The sequence below is a fragment of the Pelodiscus sinensis genome, chromosome 3, assembly GCF_049634645.1.
Source record: "Pelodiscus sinensis isolate JC-2024 chromosome 3, ASM4963464v1, whole genome shotgun sequence".
Taxonomy (NCBI): Eukaryota; Metazoa; Chordata; order Testudines; family Trionychidae; genus Pelodiscus; species Pelodiscus sinensis.
The window spans coordinates 64,317,355-64,335,141 of record NC_134713.1 but is presented as its reverse complement, the minus strand read 5'-3'; the positions used below and the strand labels follow the sequence as shown (position 1 = coordinate 64,335,141).

Sequence of the window (17,787 nt, the reverse complement as noted above, 5' to 3'; positions counted from 1 at the left end):
ACAGAGTAGCAATTCTTACACTGTTAACAGGACTATAACACACACGCATTCACACACTCTCAGGCTACATCTACACTGCACCTCTCTTGCGCAAAAGCCTATGCAAATGAAACATGGATTAGCATATTGTCATGTTTCATTTGCATAATTAATTAGGGGCCATTTTTGCACAAAACCCCCCTCTTGCGCAAGAGCTGTTCTTCCCGAAAAAATGAGGAAGAATGGCTCTTACTCAAGAGGGGGGTTTTTGCACCAAAAGGAGCCGTCTACACAGCTCTTTTTTGTGCAAAAAAGGCCCCTAATTAATTATGCAAACGAAGTGTAGAAATATGCTGATCTGCACTTCATTTGCATAGGCTTTTGCGCAAGAGAGGTGCAGTATAGACGTAGCCTCAGTTTTGGACATAGAAAAAAGTTCTCTTTATTGCCCGATATTTGTAACTATGTGAGTTATCTAAAGAATGTCTAATATATATTAATATGAGCATCTGAAAACCCTAACCCGAACATAAAACGGATGTTATAAATCAAGTAAAACAGTATCAAAACAATTTTGTTTACATATTATAAAGTAACCATAAGTAGTCTGCATAGGGCAGGGCAGGGCAAGATGCGGTCCAGAGACCAGATCTGGTCCACCTAACACTTTGATCCGGCCTGCAGACTGCATCTGGCCACTTTCTATTCATATCCTGCTGCCCCTGCCACTGAATTTCCAGGCAGTGGCTCAGGCAGCAGGATCCTATTTAAATAGCTCATGGTGGTGGTGCTACCCTGGCAGAGGATGGAGCTGAGAGCCCTTTAAATAACAGCAATTTAAAGGGCTTGCGGCTCTGCCACTATCACAGTGCCTGACAGCCACCTGGGAGAGCTGTGGCTATTTAAAGGGCTCCCAGGCACAGTGCTACCTTGGCAGGGGCTGGAATCGCAAATCTTTTAAATAGCCACAGCAAGTCCAGGCAGCTGCCAGACAATGCAGTAGTGGCGGAATCAGGCACTGCGAGCTCCTTGTGTTTTTAATTCAAAGCCTGTGGTCTCAGAGAACTTTGGGGGGGAGGCTAGTCTCCAACCCTGTCCCTTCCAGGAGTTGGAGCTGGCCAGTGACCATGTACAAAAATTCATTATGTTTCCCCTCCTCCCCACAAAAATTACTGCCCACCCCAGCATATGGGGACTGTTTCTATGTCAGCAGAGTATGTAGTTTTACTCATAGTTGCTTTTGTGCATACCTCTCCTTTCTTTTTCTTTTTTCTGTAAGTATTGTTTGTATAGTTTAGTTTTGAACTATTGGTTCATATAAACTTTTTTACTGAAATTGTACATACATTTTCTTTTAAAAAAATGCTCCAAGATAAAATAGGGTTAGTAGCTCTAAATTCCTGTTGCTTGTAACACCATATAGTGATGTCCATACAATCTGACTGCTCAACTGGTTGAACATTCCAAGCCCTAATTTAGCATATACTGTACATCGCCCCTTGCTGTTTTTCAGATTATTCTATTAACCTTTGGACTACAGGGTGGGAGAAATGGTATTTCATTTTGAGCTTAAGGACACTGTTATGCCATAGTATATTGCACCAATTTAGAATGTAATTTTAAAGTCCTCACTTGGTGGCTCACCTATTTTTGCATTACAAAGTATCGTGTTTGCAATTCTGGTGGGTCATAAAACCCCTTGTTTTTATTGGCAGGGGAGGGGATTTGGTTCTCCTGAATTGCTCATAAGATATTATAATATAAAGAGACACTTGAAGTTCCTCACAAATTTTTAATAAGACTCAATCCTAGTACATTAATGGAAATGTTATAACAAAAGATATACTGTCTTTCTTCTTTTGTGGTTTATGCATTCCTTTGACTAATTTCTGATAGCATTAAAATCCAGTTTATTTCCCTATTAGTTCAATTCATATTCATTTAATCATGCCCATCAGAATGAATCCACTCGATATAAATTAGGACACCATAGCGGACTATAACAATTCCAGTGTGCTTCAGCCATAATTAATATATCATTATTCAAAATATTACTGAGCTCCTCCTGTGTCAGCTGTCAAAATACACAATTTCCTAATGTTTGTGGTGGAATCAGCCAGGCCTAATTAATTCAAAGAGAATGAGAAACCCCACTAGGAACTGGACCACCACCTATTAAGAAATGCCATTACCAGAAAACACCACCAATGAGAAAAAGCTATTTTATATCTGAATTGAAAGCTCTTTCTACATGCATCTCACCTTGTTTCTGGCCAGAACATTAGCCCCTGCTTTAACAAGCAGTTTGGCGGACTGACTGAATCCATGCCAACATGCTTCATGAAGCGCTGTATTCCCATCCTGAAGAGCACACATACAAGAGCAGCAGTTTAGGGTCTTGTGTCCACACAGGAATGTTACATTCAGAATATAGGTGCTGTACCCTTGTTTGGGCATTACAAATCATGTTCCTGTTCTTGCTAGAACTAGGCTTGAACACCTTCCATGGGCATCTCCTACCTTCAGCCTTAACTCCCTCTATTTCACCAACCCCTGTATTCATAACCAAGCATATTACACTGACATGTGTACAAAATGGGCTCCATTGCTTCTCACTGGTTAGAATTAGACTTGTTCATGTGTTTGTGATTGACTTGTCTTCTAACAGCTGTCAAGCCATAGAGACAGTGACAGCTAATCAAGAATTGTTCTTTAGCTCAAATATTAGTGACCTTTATTTGGAACAAAAGGTCATGGAGATACTATATGAAATTTCATACAATATGGTTTAACTAATGACTGTGGTGGTGTTTATATAGAATCATAAACATGTAGAAATGGACCTTGAGAAGTTATCTAGTCCAACCCACTGCACTGAAACAGGACCAAGTAAACCTACACTACACCATCCCTGACAGGTGTTTCTACAATCTGTTCTTAAAAGCTTCCAACGATGAAAATACCACAACCTCCTTTGGAAGCCTGTTCCAGAACTTTTTTTTACCTTTCTTCACAAGTCAGGTTTTCCAAATCTTTTATATTTTTCTTGTTCTCCAGACTCACTCTCTCCAGTTAGTCCACATCTTTCTTAAAATGTGGCACACAGAATTGGATACAGAACACCAGGTGAGGTCCCATCAAAGCTGAGTAGAGTAGTACTATTATCTATAAGGTCTTACACACAACACTCCTGTTGATAGACCCCAGAATGCTTTTAGCCTCTCTTCTTCTTCTTCTTCTTCTTCTTTTGCAAATGCATGTTTGCAACACTGCTGACTCTCACTCAATCTGTCATCTGCTATAACTCCCAGGTCCTTTTCAGAGAGTACTGTGGCCTAGCCAGTTACTCCCCATTTTGTAGTTGTTGTTCATTTCTATGTCTAGTATTTTGCACTTGTTTTTATTTAATTTCATCTTGTGGAATTCTGACCAATTCTCCAAATGTCAAGTTTGTTTTAAATTCTAATCCTGTCCTCCAAAATATTTTCAACCCTCCCCAGTTTGTTGTCACCTGCAAAATTTTATGAGCATTTCATTATCCAGATCATTAATGAAACACTGATTAGTACCAGACCCAGAACTGGCCTCTGTGGCTCCCCAATAGCTACAGTCTTCCAGTTTGATTTATAACTACTCTTTCAACCATTTGTATATCCACATTATAGTAATGTCATCTAGATCACATTTCCCTAATTTGCTTATAAAAGAATGTCATGTGGGGCTGGTCAAAAGCCTTACTAAAAGCAAGAAAACTTTGTTAATCAGAATTGTCTGCAGCCACAACACTGCTGCATCTTCAGGGGAGCCTGACTCCTGCCAATCCTGCCAGCTGGCTTGATGCTGCCGGCTGTTGCAGGGTTTCTGACAGCCAGCACTGCCAGCTGACATCATCATCAGGCATCTCCTTCCCCCTCAGCCTTCCTTGAGCTGCTGGGAGCCAGATCTGCTGGAGGGCTCTCAGGCAGCTGGCCCATTTATCTGTGGCTCTGTGGCTTGGGGGGAAGGGTCACCAGGTGTTCCTAAGCAGGGGTTGGTCACCATGGTTTCTTCCATGTAGGAATTGGGGACAGAGCAATAAGTCTGAGTATCCAGCACGTTCAGTTAATCGGCAACCCCTATTCCCCATGAGTGTCAGATAACAAAGCTTTCACTGTATATCACATCTTCTTTCAAACTCCACTAGGCAAGTAATTTCTCTCTCTGATAGGATTAGATTGGTTTTGAATTATCTGTTATTGAGAAATCAATACTAGCTATTCCTAAACTCTATATCCTCTGGGTGCTTTTAAACTGATTGTTTAACACTTTTTCCCAGTATTGTTCCAGGTATCAAAATTAAGATGACTAGTTTATAATTCCTTGGCTCCTCTTTGTTCCCCTTTTTAATGCTAGGTACTATGTTTGTTCTTCTCCAGTTTTCTGGGACCTCAGATGTCCTCCATGAGTTCTCAAAGATAATCACTAATGGTTATGAGATTGCCTCAACTATTTCCTTAAATACCTACTTTATGATGAATTTCACCAGGCCTGCCAACTTGAATACATATAATTTATCTAAATATTCTTTAACTCCTGCTTGCTTTCCTTCCCCATGTGTACATGGCATAGGTTTTTACACTGTGCACAGCAAAGAAATGCAATGAATTCTCACCAGGGTACATACATTTGTGTCACAGAACCCTTACCCCTCTACAGGATGTTTTTTGAGTAGCCTTTTCACACACACCATTTGCCTTCAGTTCTATCAGACTTTTTTATTGCATTTTGATGCTGAGTCTGCAGAGACACTAAGGAAATTTAAGGGATGAGGAGAAGGCTGTCCCAAAACCTCATATGGATGGCTAGTAAATCAAATATCATGGAAGGCTTTTGCTTTTATAGTTTTGGGGGTTTCTATAAAAAATGTATAGCCTGGGACTCAGCTTCTGACCTAAGCAGGGAAAATGTGTGTGTTGGAAGGGTTTAGATAGTTAATATTTGCTTTTAAGCAGGCTTATCTGAAATGTGGGTTCAATAAAATTTGAAGTAGAATATGTACAGACCTACTTAGCTCATGTTTTCTCCACAGTCCGAAGCACTTCCTAGAGAATCAATATTGCAGCTCCACAGTATGTATTACTGCACAGAGTACTATTTAGCTCAATGTTCTATCTGATCAGTTCAGAAATATACTGGGAGTCAACCTGACTGGGTGGTGTTATGTTATGTTGCCAAGCTGGGCAATATCATCTCTGACTACATCAGGCAAAGCACGTCCAGTTGGAAATGACAAAGAATCATAGAATCATAGGTCTGGAAAGGACCTCAAGAAATCAATGATTCCCTGCTAATTAATGCCATTTTCTCACTCTGGTAGTGATATCAACATAGTTCCTTCACAGACATTCAGTTCATGTCTTTGCTTAACAAACAACACTGCTCAACCTTTACTGGACTGTTTTCTTAGGTATGTCTCTACCATCAGGTGGTTCGATGCTGTGGCAATCAATCCACCAGGGGTTGATCTAGCAACTCTATTGAAAACTCACTAAATCAACCACCGATTGTTCCCTGACTCTGGTATTCCACCAGAATAAAATAAGTAAGGAGAGTCAACAGGAGAGCTTCTTCTGTCAATCCAGTGTGGTGTGGACCCTGCAGTAGATCTAAGCAACATCAAATTGACTTACATTACTAACATAACTCAAATTGCTTAGCTTAAATCAGCTTGGGTATGTCTACACTACCCCGCTAGTTCGAACTAGCGGGGTAATGTATGCATACCGCACTTGCTAATGAAGCCCGGGATTTGAATTTCCCGGGCTTCATTAGCATAAGCGGGGAGCCGCCATTTTTAAATCCCCGCTGCTTCGAACCCCGTGTAGCGCGGCTACACGGGGCTCGAACTAGGTAGTTCGGACTAGGGTCCTATTCCGAACTACCGTTACTCCTCGTGAAACGAGGTGTACCGGTAGTTCGGAATAGGCACCCTAGTCCGAACTACCTAGTTCGAGCCCCGTGTAGCCGCGCTACACGGGGTTCGAAGCAGCGGGGATTTAAAAATGGCGGCTCCCCGCTTATGCTAATGAAGCCCGGGAAATTCAAATCCCGGGCTTCATTAGCAAGTGCGGTATGCATACATTACCCTCCTAGTTCGAACTAGGAGGGTAGTGTAGACATACCCCTTGTCCCCATAGTGTAGATCTGCTCTCAGTAGCACTACATACAGCTTCACTCGCAATATGTTTCCTTTGAAGCATGTGATCTCTTTCCTATTGCCAATAATGAGTATCATGAGGAGAAAGTCAGACTTCTGGCTCAAAGACGATCAACTTCTGTCAAACGTAGGTTAAACAGGAATATATTTCCAAAGAGAAGTCGGGTGCCTTAACTGCAGAACTGCTGTTAAATTCAAAGCTCTGATTGTTTACTCTAGAGTATAAATTCTAAACAGCATATTCCCGCGTATGCTAATATTACCTTCCATTGTAGTTATTACCCAACTGGTCTTCTCATTACCTTGTCTTGTCTGTCCAAAGCACACCCCTCTTGAATGAGAGTTGCTATTACATCTGTATTTCCTACAACAGTAGCCCGGTGCAAGGCAGTCTGATCGCCCTGTAAAAAGAGGCAATTGAATGTAAATGTAATCAGTGCCTGCCCCACCAAATTTTGAATCCATATGAATATATACACATGCATACTTTATGCAGACGACATACATGTGCCCCATATACTGTAACTTATCACATATCATTAAATACAGGCTGGTGTTGAAAACAATACCAATAAACAACAATCATTAAAGTTTCCAAGAGTTATGGAATTATAATAAGGTTTAAACTATTGCAGACCAAAAGTTTACTACTTTTTATTTCTGAAGACAGCCACTGTTACAACTTCTCACCAGAGGACATCCCAGATGCAGTACTAGGGTTACTTAGTACCTAAATTTTAAATTATTACAGCACTAACCAATTTAACGTATTAATTTGGCTCCATACTTCCAAGGACCAACAATATCTGTAGGGAAGAAAAGGGCATAGAATAAAGATCTCTTATATCGCATTCCATTGGCCTTCCAAGATCTTATCTTTGTGTGTTTGTTTTCTCATTCTCTGCAGCTATTTTGAGTCTGTGGTGCTGAAACAAATTCTATCTCAGGCACACAGTGAGAGAGAGAGGACATTCCACAGCTCACTGCAATGCCATCTAGGAGACCTAGTTCTGATTACCAATCAGAGCCTTTTGCTTCCCAGACTGGGAGTCCTGTACAATCCAGTTCGCCTAGATGGTGTTTGCCAAAACACACAACTGGAAGAAATGTGGAAAGTGTACAGAAGGGGAAAGTCTGGACACAGCTAGACGTAATAATCACAAAAATACAATCCATAACCAAATAATGACAGACTCTAATAAAACACTAAAAACTGAAGATTACCATATTTTTGTCATGCTTGAATGCAAGTAATTAGATCCAGATAACTGGAAATAATGGAATAGCTTGCTTCCATACAGAGAGTCCTACTCAACTAGCAGAACAGGTGAGTTATACATTGTTCTTAAGGGGACCTGTTTTTTTCTAGCAAGATTGAAGACATTATTAATTTTTATGGTAGAATTAATATTGCTAAACCCAATCATTCAAGAATGCCCCAATAAATCATGAAATTAGCTTAAATCACAAAGCTATTGTTAAAAAAAAATACAATTTGGGTTAATTATATTTGTTTTCTGTATTTTGTGTCTTTAGGGCTCGTTTCCAAGCTTTTCACCACTAGCATGAATGCCAGTATTTTTTTTTTTTAAATAAAAGTTGAGATTCTTATATATTTACCTGGTTCCAGGAGTTGGGACTTTAAGAAAAATACCAGGTATCACAAGAGTTGGCAACATTAGTAAAATAAATATTTTAAAATCAGTCTGACCTTGCCCATATTTTCTTTAAATTAAAGCTTAAATTTAAAAATGTAATCCAAATTACCTAGATTGAAATAACTCTGAGACTGTATCTCCTTACAACTGCACAAGTTGTGTATTTCCTGACAGCTGTTATTATGCAGCAATCGCATCCTCGGGGTCTAACTGATCATTGTATTCGAGATTGGGAAGGCATTTTCCCCAAGTCAGATTGGCAGAAACTGTCATGGGGATTCGCCTTCCTCTGCAGCATGTGGCACAGGTCACTTGCTGATTTGAAGTGGAGTAAATGATTAATTCTCTGTAGCCTGAAGTCTTTAAATGAAGATTTGAGGATGTCAGTATCTCAGCCAGAGGTAAGGAATCTATTACAGGAGTGGGCGGGGGAGGTCCTGTGGCCTGCAACGTGCAGGTGGTCAGACTAGATGAGTACAATGATCTCATTTGGCCTTAAAATCTATCAGACAATTCAACAATGTCACAGCATTTAGTCTGCCATAGCGATTACTAATGCAGCATTATATTGAGTATTATGCACAGATCAATTTATCCTAGCATTAAAACAAAAAGAAATCCACCTATTTACTACTGTGATACGACGCTGTTGCAAGGTCAAAACTGTGAAAGACACAAAGCTGTAAGAACTCGTGGTGACTCCTTATACTTACCGTACCTTAAAGGTCAGGAACATTCTATGTGACCGAGTTCAAATGAGAAACAAGAATGGAGTAGATCAGCATAGCTTTAAATAAGAATCTTTTGATAGTGTTAACTCAATTCATTTTTGTTAATATTTTTCCTTGTGTCTATCCTTGTATTCTGTTACAGTTAAGTAAACAGACATTTAACTTATTGGCTTTTGGGAAATAACAGCTACTTCTGTGAACATTTCACTTTAATTACAAAGAAACCAATAGCAGAAAAGCAGATAACCTTTTCACAGCTGCAGCAGCTGATCCCACTTTGGGCCAAGCTATTCTCCAGGCAGTCTCCAAACACAGAGTACTCACTGAGTATCACGAATAAAAACCAGCCATGCAACCATGCATCATTTTAGGAATTCTAACATGCCAAACTGCCAATCCAAGATTTCACATGCAGCCAAGATTGATGCACAAGATTTCTAACCTCCTTCTCTCTTTCTGATCTTCTAGGTTCCTTCCTAGCCTTTCTCCTCTGGTTTTTCTCCTCTTTTTCTTCCTTGATTCCTTTGACCAGGGCAACTTTCTCCTTGACTATTTCTGAAGTATGTGCTGTATGAATACTCATTGACCAATCAGAGATTGTATTAGCATTCCAATAAGAGTTTGTAGGATTAGCAGAGAGAAGGAAAGAATTAGTTCCTGGAGTTGCATACTCTATAGAGCTGGTTTCCACAGGTTGAAATTCATAATAATCCCACTCCAGGCCACTGGAGGTCATTCTTCAACTAATTCTCATGTTTCTTAGTTTTTTTAAAGTACATCTGCAGAACATGAAGTTAGTATTTTAATCTCTTCACAACATTTAGAATTATCCACTTCTATTCACAATGCGGCAGATGAGAAGTTAGTCTTGCATTTATACATTAGCTATAAATATTCAGTTTAAAAATAAAATTTTGTTATTGAACTCTCCATCATTTTAAAAAATGAAATAGAACATGGATAAGGTTTTTAAAGCTGCAGGACAATTTTCATATGTAATCACTAGGGTTGCCAGGTGTACGGTTTTGAACTGGACAGTCCAGTATTTGAGCTTTCTGTTCGGGAAACAAATTGAGAAAATATAAGAGAGAAAATATAAATGTCCGGTATTTTCTAAATAAGATGTAATGTAGATTGTGATGTAATGTCAAGTGTATCCGGTATTTTTGTTGAAACCCTCTGGCAACCCTAGTAATCACAATAATTCTGCATACAACAGAAAATTAAATATTTAAATAATTACTTTAATAAGTTATCTGATTAGTCCCTCTATGCATAATTTTAAAATCTGAACCTAACTCTATAGTTCTGAATAATATTATTAAAATGGATATTAATTGATAATATTTGATGCTGAAATCCATCAGTGTCAACAGACAAAGGATTTTGTACTCAGTTTCTGATGCACAGTAACAGTGACCTGCATAATGAACGGGTTATATGCTAAAAACAACATTTCTGCATCATTCAAGTACAAAGTGTACGAAAATGGATTCTCCTTTGGGAATTTATAGTCAAGAAGGGGTTTTTTTACAATCTGAAAGCAAAGCAAACATAATTTTAGCTAATACATTTCATCTCAGGTAGAACTGAGACAATATCCAAACTGGGAGTTTTTTTTCTCCTTCCCTCTTTCCCCTAAAACAAATCCAAACAGCACGCTTCAGAATGTACAACAATTCTTGGTGCTCTCATTGTATCTAGAGGCAATATCCAGTATAATATAAGACCAATTCAATTCTATAAATAGAGCATTTGCAACATAACCACATTTCTAGTTTGTTGTTAAAATTAGTTGTAGTTACAGCATCACACTGTGGTGAACCAAAACTTGGAGAAAGTTTACAGGAAAAGTGAATGAACTGAATATATCTGCAGAGGAAGATTCACTCTTTGGCTGATGTAATGATAAATTCCGATTTACAATTTCTCCAGTTTGCCTAATGTTATGAGTTTCCTCAGAATCCAAAGTCAGATGTACATATAGCACAGATTTTGTGATAATATTAAAAAAATCCAATCCCACTGAACAATACTTTGTTGTCTTTTTTCACCCATAAAATCCCACCTGGTAAACAAATAATTGGTAAAACTTGGATTCTCAGTGTAGTTACCTTACTTACAAAAAAGCTAACAGTACTTATATACTTTTTGTAAATTCATTATAACAGCAATACTCTGCACTTGCTGTGCACATCACCATTCATGGAGAGGGTCTGAAAATACTTGGCAAACATGTATTAATCCAAGTCCCCAATACATGTGTATAGCAGGTCTTAGCCCTGTTTTACAGAGACACAAACTGTAGCCAAGAGAAGCCTGGAAATGGAATTACTGACTCAAGAACAACTTCCTTAGCACAAGAGCGATAGCAGAAAAATCAAGGTTGCAAGCCTACCAGAGACTACCCTAAATTCAATGTCAGTGGCAGCTGGAAATAGACCCAGCTGTTGAATGGTGAGATTTTTCAAGATATTTTGGCACCCAAAGATTCAGATAAGTGCACAGTGGGATTTTAAAAAGTAAGAGTTATGCACCTGAAACAAAAATCACACTAAGTGTCCATCTGCATATTCAGTCACCTAACACCATTTAAAATCTGCCTAGTCCTATATTCTAAGCACCATAGTGTTTGGCTTTGCTGGCCAGTCCCTGCAAGAGGAGCTGAATAGTACAACTATTCAGACATCACTCAAGTCAGGTTTACACTGTGTTTAATTTGCTACATAGCCACATTGCCTGAGCAATGTAGTTATACCAACCTTAACCCCCATGAAGACAGCACTGTGTTGAAGGGAGAGCGTCTCCCGCCAACACGGCTACTGCTGCTCACACAGGTGGAGTAACTAATCTGACAGGAGAAACTCAGAGACACACGTAACAATGTTAAAATTCCTGAGAGCAGGAGCACTGCTCCTATCCCAAGTGGGAGTACCACAGAAATTAGAGGCAAAACTACTCCGTTAATGGGAGTCAGCAACAAATCTGGACAAGCCATGTTTATTTAAATACTTTTTTAAAAACACGAGCCTAAATCCTTATTTGTCAGTGAGAAACCTAAAATGAAGGTGTAAATTATACCATGTCTCATCTAGGCAACATTTTCCCTAGCATTTAGCTCTCGCATTATTGTTTTTAAAGAAAAACTGAGAATTACCAATGATTTATCTTTCACTTTTTTAAAACTATCATCTGCTAATTGTAAATAACTTACACTGTTCATTTATCATCCCAGGCTTACAAGACACAGGGAATAACTCATACTGCAAGCATTCCACTGGTAGCCAATTTGTGGTGATACAGTACTTCAAGCCAATGGCTCATTTTTCCATGCTCTCTAGAGAAGAGTGTCTCCTGCGTTATAAAGTCCACTTTGTTGCAAACATTCCTGGTAGATTATATCACATAAAGTGCTTCAATCAGGCTCCTGCATGGCACAAATGAGCTTATATTTCTACACAGGCAGGCAACCCTCTAGTGCTACTAACTCTGTCCTGGAGTAAAAAAGCATCTTTTAATGCTCTGCTACAGCTTGAAAAAATACTAAATTTCACTATGATTCTGGTAGAGTGCTACTTGTTATAACTCAAAGTTAGAAAAGGCGGAAGCCTGATTCTGTTCTAATTTGACTCCCACCTATAAGAAGCAAAACTCTAACTCTGTTTGGAAACTGAACCATTGATTGAAAGAGCAGGACCTTCAGTATAAGAATGGTTGCATCTACTTACATCATCCTGAATGTCCAGGTCACAGCCTGCCTTCAGCAAAATCTGGACAACATGGAGATGCCCCTTGTAGGCAGCAAGATGTAGAGGGGTACGGCCATGCTGTGAATGAAGAGAAAATACTGATTTTTGTAGGCCACTGGGTCAATACATAGTATTCATTCAAAACTTACACCAAGCATCTCTTTTCTTCATACTGGTCTGTCCACACCTCTCTCTGGGAAGCCTAGTGTTTAAAACTGAAAACCTTTGTACGTTCATTTTATAACAAGACTTCCCTTATTTTGCATGTGTTGCAACTACCTTCTCTGCCCTACCACTTTCTGCTGCATTTGGATTTAATGACACCAGCCTTGTGACAACCCTTTGACTCCTTGTCACAGTAATACAAGTATACCACAAACTTTTTTTTTTAGAAATGTAAGCTCTGTTTTACATTTTGGGTATGTCTACACTACAGCATTATTTCGAAATATCTTATTTTGAAATAGTTAATTCAAAATAAGTTATTTCGAAATAACGTGCCTACATGTAAAATGCATTTTGAAATAGCGCATCCACACTGAGTGGACTGTGAATCACATTTAAGGCTGGTCGGAATCAGTTCCAGCAGGGCACCAGGACAGGACTTACCTTGTGTGGCTGTTGCCTGAGGCTAAATGAGGTCTGTGCTTAAAGGCGACTCCCTCCCCTCCAGACAGCCGGTTCTCAGGTTTCCCTGCTTGCCTGTCTATCTTGATGATGGCAAATAAAATACACATTTTTTCATAAACATGAACTGTCTTTATTTAACAAAACTGGGCGGGGGGGGGGAAATGAAACTCTGGAGAGACTGGGGAAAGGAGGCGGGAAAGGGGAGGAGAGTGAGTGGGAGAGGAGAGGGGGAAACCTGAAAGGAGGGAGCTGGAAGGGGGAAGCAAGGGGGGGTTTCGCTGGGCCAACTGTCTCCTAGCACTGCAGATGGGGGGGCCTCGGTGTCCCCGGGAGGATGGGGAGGGTGTGGAGGGAGAAGCAGGAGGGGGAGAAGGAGTGGAAGGAGGAGCGGTAGCTGGGGAGGCAGCAGGGGCTGGAGCGGCAGGAGGCAGCACGCTCTGCACCAGGGCCTGCAGATGTTGGCAGATGGCTCAGCCCTGGGCAAGCTGCTCCCACCGGAATTCCAGATCTTCTTGCGCCCAGTTCTGGAGGGTGCAGTGCAGGGCTCGCAGTGCCCCCAGGTGCTGCTGTCGGTATCCCTCCACTGCACGGGTGGGCCTGCAGAGCTCTCAGGTGCGAGAGCATGTCCTGGGCAGGGTGATGCGCCCTGCACACGCAGCTGGTGCGGCTGTGGAGAAACAAAGAAGTGGTCAGTTCTCCCTGGAGACACAGTGGGTGAAGCCCAGCCCCCCTGTGCAAGGTGAGGATGACCATTTCCTGCACCATCAGAGCTGATGTGCTTGCACATAGGCTATGGTTGGGATGTCCAGCTATCCCCAGGAGTTGGAGCTGCCCCGAGACTGCACCCATGCCCCTGTGCTGTGTATAGTGTGGGTTGGGGGGAGGGAGTGGGCTTGTGAAGGGAGGGCGTCCTGCTGTGTCCCACCCCAGGGTCAGGAGCATGTCATGTCTCTTCACACACGTGTGGCTAACAGGCCAAGGCCTCTGTGTGGCAGCCAGCTGGGGCCACGTGCCCAGGGGTGGCACGGCACATGCTCGCACGTGCACAGGTTGCTGCGTGATCCGTGGTAAGCAAGGCCCACGCGCGAGGTCCCTGGTCTCCCTCCCCACCCCCCAGAAGGGGACAGTGATGGCACTCACATGTTGTTGCCTCCCCCGATGATACTGGTGAAGGGTCTGCCAGCTCGGGGGTCCTGGCTGTGTGGCACACTCCCTCTGGGCTCCTTTAGCTCCTGGTGCTCCTCCTCCATGCCCTGGTCAGAGCCCTCTGCTCCAAGATCAATGACCCCTGGGGTGTCACAGACCGTCCTGCCCCCCAGGATGCGGTTCAGGGCGTCAAAATAGGAGCAGGTGTCTGCCCCTCTTTGGGAGCTGCCCCCTGTGGCTCTGGCATAGGCCTGCCGCAGCTCCTTTATTTTCATGCGCACCTGCTCCTGGGTACGCACGTGGCCTTTGGTGGCCAGGCTGGCAGCCATCCGCCTGTAGACGGCCACATTCCTCCATTTAGTGCGGAGACTGTGGACATTGGAGGCCTCACCCCAAAGCTCAATGAGGTCCACGATCTCCGCACTAGACCAGATAGGCACCCACATTCTCTGGTCCCTTGCAAGCTCCTGGGAGCTGGGGGACTGGGCCCAGGGAGCAGTGGAGGGCTGGCTGGCACTGGCTGCCTGGCTCATAGTGGGGCCACTGGTTCAGGTGCAGCAACTGCTGGCTCTGGGCTGGCAGGCCTGGAGCTGGCACAGGCACTATGGCCAGAGTCTACCCCTTTAAAGGCTCCGGGGCTGGGGAAGAGGAGAGGAAGTTTTCCTGGTTGTGCCCAGAGTGGCCACCAGGGCATCCTGGGAAGGCTGGAGGCCCCCTATTTCAAAATAAGCATCTACACAGCGCTTATTTCGAATTAGCTATTTTGAATTTGGCGTTATTCCTCATAGAATGAGGTTTACCAAATTCAAAATAAGCGCTCCACGATTTCGATTTAATTTCGAAATAGCAGTTTGGCTGTGTAGATGCTAGGAAAGTTATTTCGAAATAAGGGCTATTATTTCGAAATAACTTTGCTGTGTAGACATACCCTTCTACAGTAGAATTTATTCAGTTGTGTGCTTCTGTCCTCTCCACTGGAGAACCATGACTATCAGTTCGAATAGCTCACCCCTTAAACACACTGTCGGACAGATGTGCTATAAAGACAGTGGTAAAGTCTTGCCATAGAAATAAGCATTAGAAGACTCATGTTTATGTCCGCAGCTCCCCTGTGAAAGAATGACACATGTCACATCCAGGGTTGCCACCTTTCTCATGGCTATAACTGGACCCCTGCAGCCCCGTTCCTGCCCCACTCTTCCCTTGAGGCCTCACCCCTTCTTGACCTCTTCCCCAAAGCTCCACCCCTGCATGCCACGCCACATACTGCTGGCCCAGGAGGCAGGGATGACTGTTACTGCTACACTTCCTCCTTCCTTCTACTTAAGGTTGGTTGTGGCTTGTCAAATGGCATCGGGACACACAAGCCGAAACCCAGCCTGCCTGGTTGAAAACTGAATGCATGGCAACCAATGATTTGAGTTAACATATGTAACTGTATCCTTTAAACTGGTAACAAATGTCTCAATCTTTCAGATATCACTTATTTTACTACATGGCTAACCCCTAACTCCTGTACTCAGTTTTTAACACAGTATTCACTAGAAGCCTACTCCTGTTCAACAGACCTATGTTCCTGGTGACTGCAGGGGACAGGAAAGTTTTAATTAGTAAGATGCAGAAATGACGTGCAGTTTTGGGGGGCTAGGAGAGAAGGGAAGCAAGAGCCCGTTTAAAAATGAGATTTTTTTTTAAATTAGGAAAATAGCTTTTCCCAGCACGTGTGTTATAAAAGTCTATAGTAACATGGCAAGAGTGGGGTGTTCAGTTTTAATTGCACTCAACTGGATTATCACTTGACAGAATTTAAATGAGAACTCTACAGAAAAATGGGAGCAGCTGCTGTTCCTACGGAAGATATTGGGATGTGTGTTTAAAAGAAGGTGCAAAGTATAATCAGACATTAAGAGATTCTCCTGTACACAAAAGAAGAACAAAAAAAAAGGATGTTTGCTAAGATTGTAACCCTAATCGACTAAATTAGAATAGAACAGCATAAAAGGAATTGTGTGTGTAAGTAAAACAATTAGTTTCAGGAATGTGAGGAGTAAGTGAAAGACAACAAGGGGATGCTGGAAGACTGTCCAACCTAAGTTTTATTTCAATTACTTTAGACAGGTATTTAAGAACCCAGTCATCTAGTTGACCACCCACTCATCCACTGAGAATCACAATTCCTCCACAAAAAGCCACCAGCAGGCCAGCTGAACCATGTAAGTGAATTAGGTGATCACTTAGAGCAGGGGTGGACATTAATTTTAGAAGGGGGGGCCACTTCACAAATTTCAGAAGTGGCTGCAGGCCAACCCTGAAGTGGCAGGGCCTCAGGCCTTGGGCAGAAGGGGTGGGTTGAGAACTAGCCTGCTGGGTACGGTGACCTTATTTACTGAATCACCTGCAGCTCGTAAGAATGGTTTAATTTAAATTATGAAACAGATTAAGTGTTTTAACTTTTTCATGTTAGTTTATCAAACTTCATTTTAAATAAAGTAAAATAGTATGTCCAACAGAAAAGGTTTCAATGCTTTATTTATTTATGGGAAGGGTGGGTCACTGGGTTTGGGGTCACTGAACCAAAGAAAATCAGTGGAGGACCACACAAGTGAGAAGCAAAAAAACTCCTCCGAACCCCCCCAACGCTCACTGATCTGGCCCAACTGAGACACCTCACTCCTGTGGTGCCCCAGCCTCATAGGATGAGGGGAAGGGAAGGAGGAAACTGAGGTTCAGGGCTTCCTATAGGCAAGATTTACTTTTCTGGGGTTCTGGAGTTAGTGGATTTTATGGACCTCCTTAGGCTCTGGGGTAGGGACAAAAATGAGGGGTACAGTGTGCGAGACTGGGATGGGGTGCAAGATCTGGGAAGGAGCTGGGGTGCAAAAGCAAGCTGGGAGTAGGGTGTCTGGCCTGGTGGAAGGAGCAGGAACCAGGGAGGGTGCAGCGTGTGGCCAGGAGAGAAAGTGCAAGAACAAGGGAGGGTGTTGGAGCAAGCTGGGGGTGCTGGGTCTTGGGGGGGGAGGGAAATGACAGGATCAGGGTGGGGGTGGTCTGGGCATGAGGGGGAACCTTACCTGGCTTCATGCTCCCTTGCAGCAATGGCTGCAGCCATGCTGTCCCGGCTGCCCAGAGGGAGGCCCTGCTGCCATGGGCACGTGGTCCCAGAGACCAGAGACACCGTTGCTATGGCCACGTGATTTGGGGCTGGCCCCGAGGCACCGTGGCCACAGGCTGCCCCGGAGGTGCCACTGCCGCAACTACACAACTTGGAGCCAGCGCCGGAGGCACGGCAGCCATGCAGCCCCAAGCCACTCTGGAGGACGGAGGCAATGCAGCCTGGGGCTGTCCCCAGAGGCACCATGGCAGCAGTGCCTCCAGACTCTGGGGCCAGCCCCAGACCACATGGCCACAGAAGCGGCGCATCCGGGACAGTCCTATTGAGAAGCCTCAGCCCCACTGCTGCCTCCTCTCCAGCGGCAGCACGGGGGGGGGGGGAAGTGGAGAGGCGGGGCCTGTAATTGCTTTGTGGGCTGGATTAAAACTCAAGGCCGGCTGGATGCGGCCTGCTGAGAGACCTTTGTCCACCCATGACTTAGAGCATCAGGTTTTAAAGGGTGCCAAATTAGATCAACGTGATTTTTTCTCTATTTAAAAATTTTAGTATATTATCTCTTATTTGAAAGTATCAAATACTGTACTTG

General features: G+C 42.9%; 1 protein-coding gene across 8 annotated transcripts in view; it reads right to left on the bottom strand.

Annotated features, from left to right (window-relative positions):
* ANKRD6 (ankyrin repeat domain 6) overlaps positions 1 to 17,787 on the bottom strand; it is a 145,115-nt gene that overhangs the window by 22,627 nt on the left and 104,701 nt on the right. For 4 of the 8 annotated variants that reach the window (XM_075923883.1, XM_075923879.1, XM_075923880.1 and 1 more), the window contains exons 3-5: positions 12,293 to 12,391; positions 6,478 to 6,576; positions 2,242 to 2,340 (exon numbers count right to left, since the gene is read on the bottom strand). In XM_075923883.1, the coding sequence (XP_075779998.1) occupies positions 2,242 to 2,340; positions 6,478 to 6,576; positions 12,293 to 12,391 (297 nt within the window). Of the gene's footprint in view, positions 1 to 2,241; positions 2,341 to 6,477; positions 6,577 to 9,006; positions 9,344 to 12,292; positions 12,392 to 17,787 lie in introns of those variants that run through there. The other 4 variants (XM_006133293.3, XM_006133296.3, XM_014578690.3 and 1 more) reach the window with 3 other exon arrangements.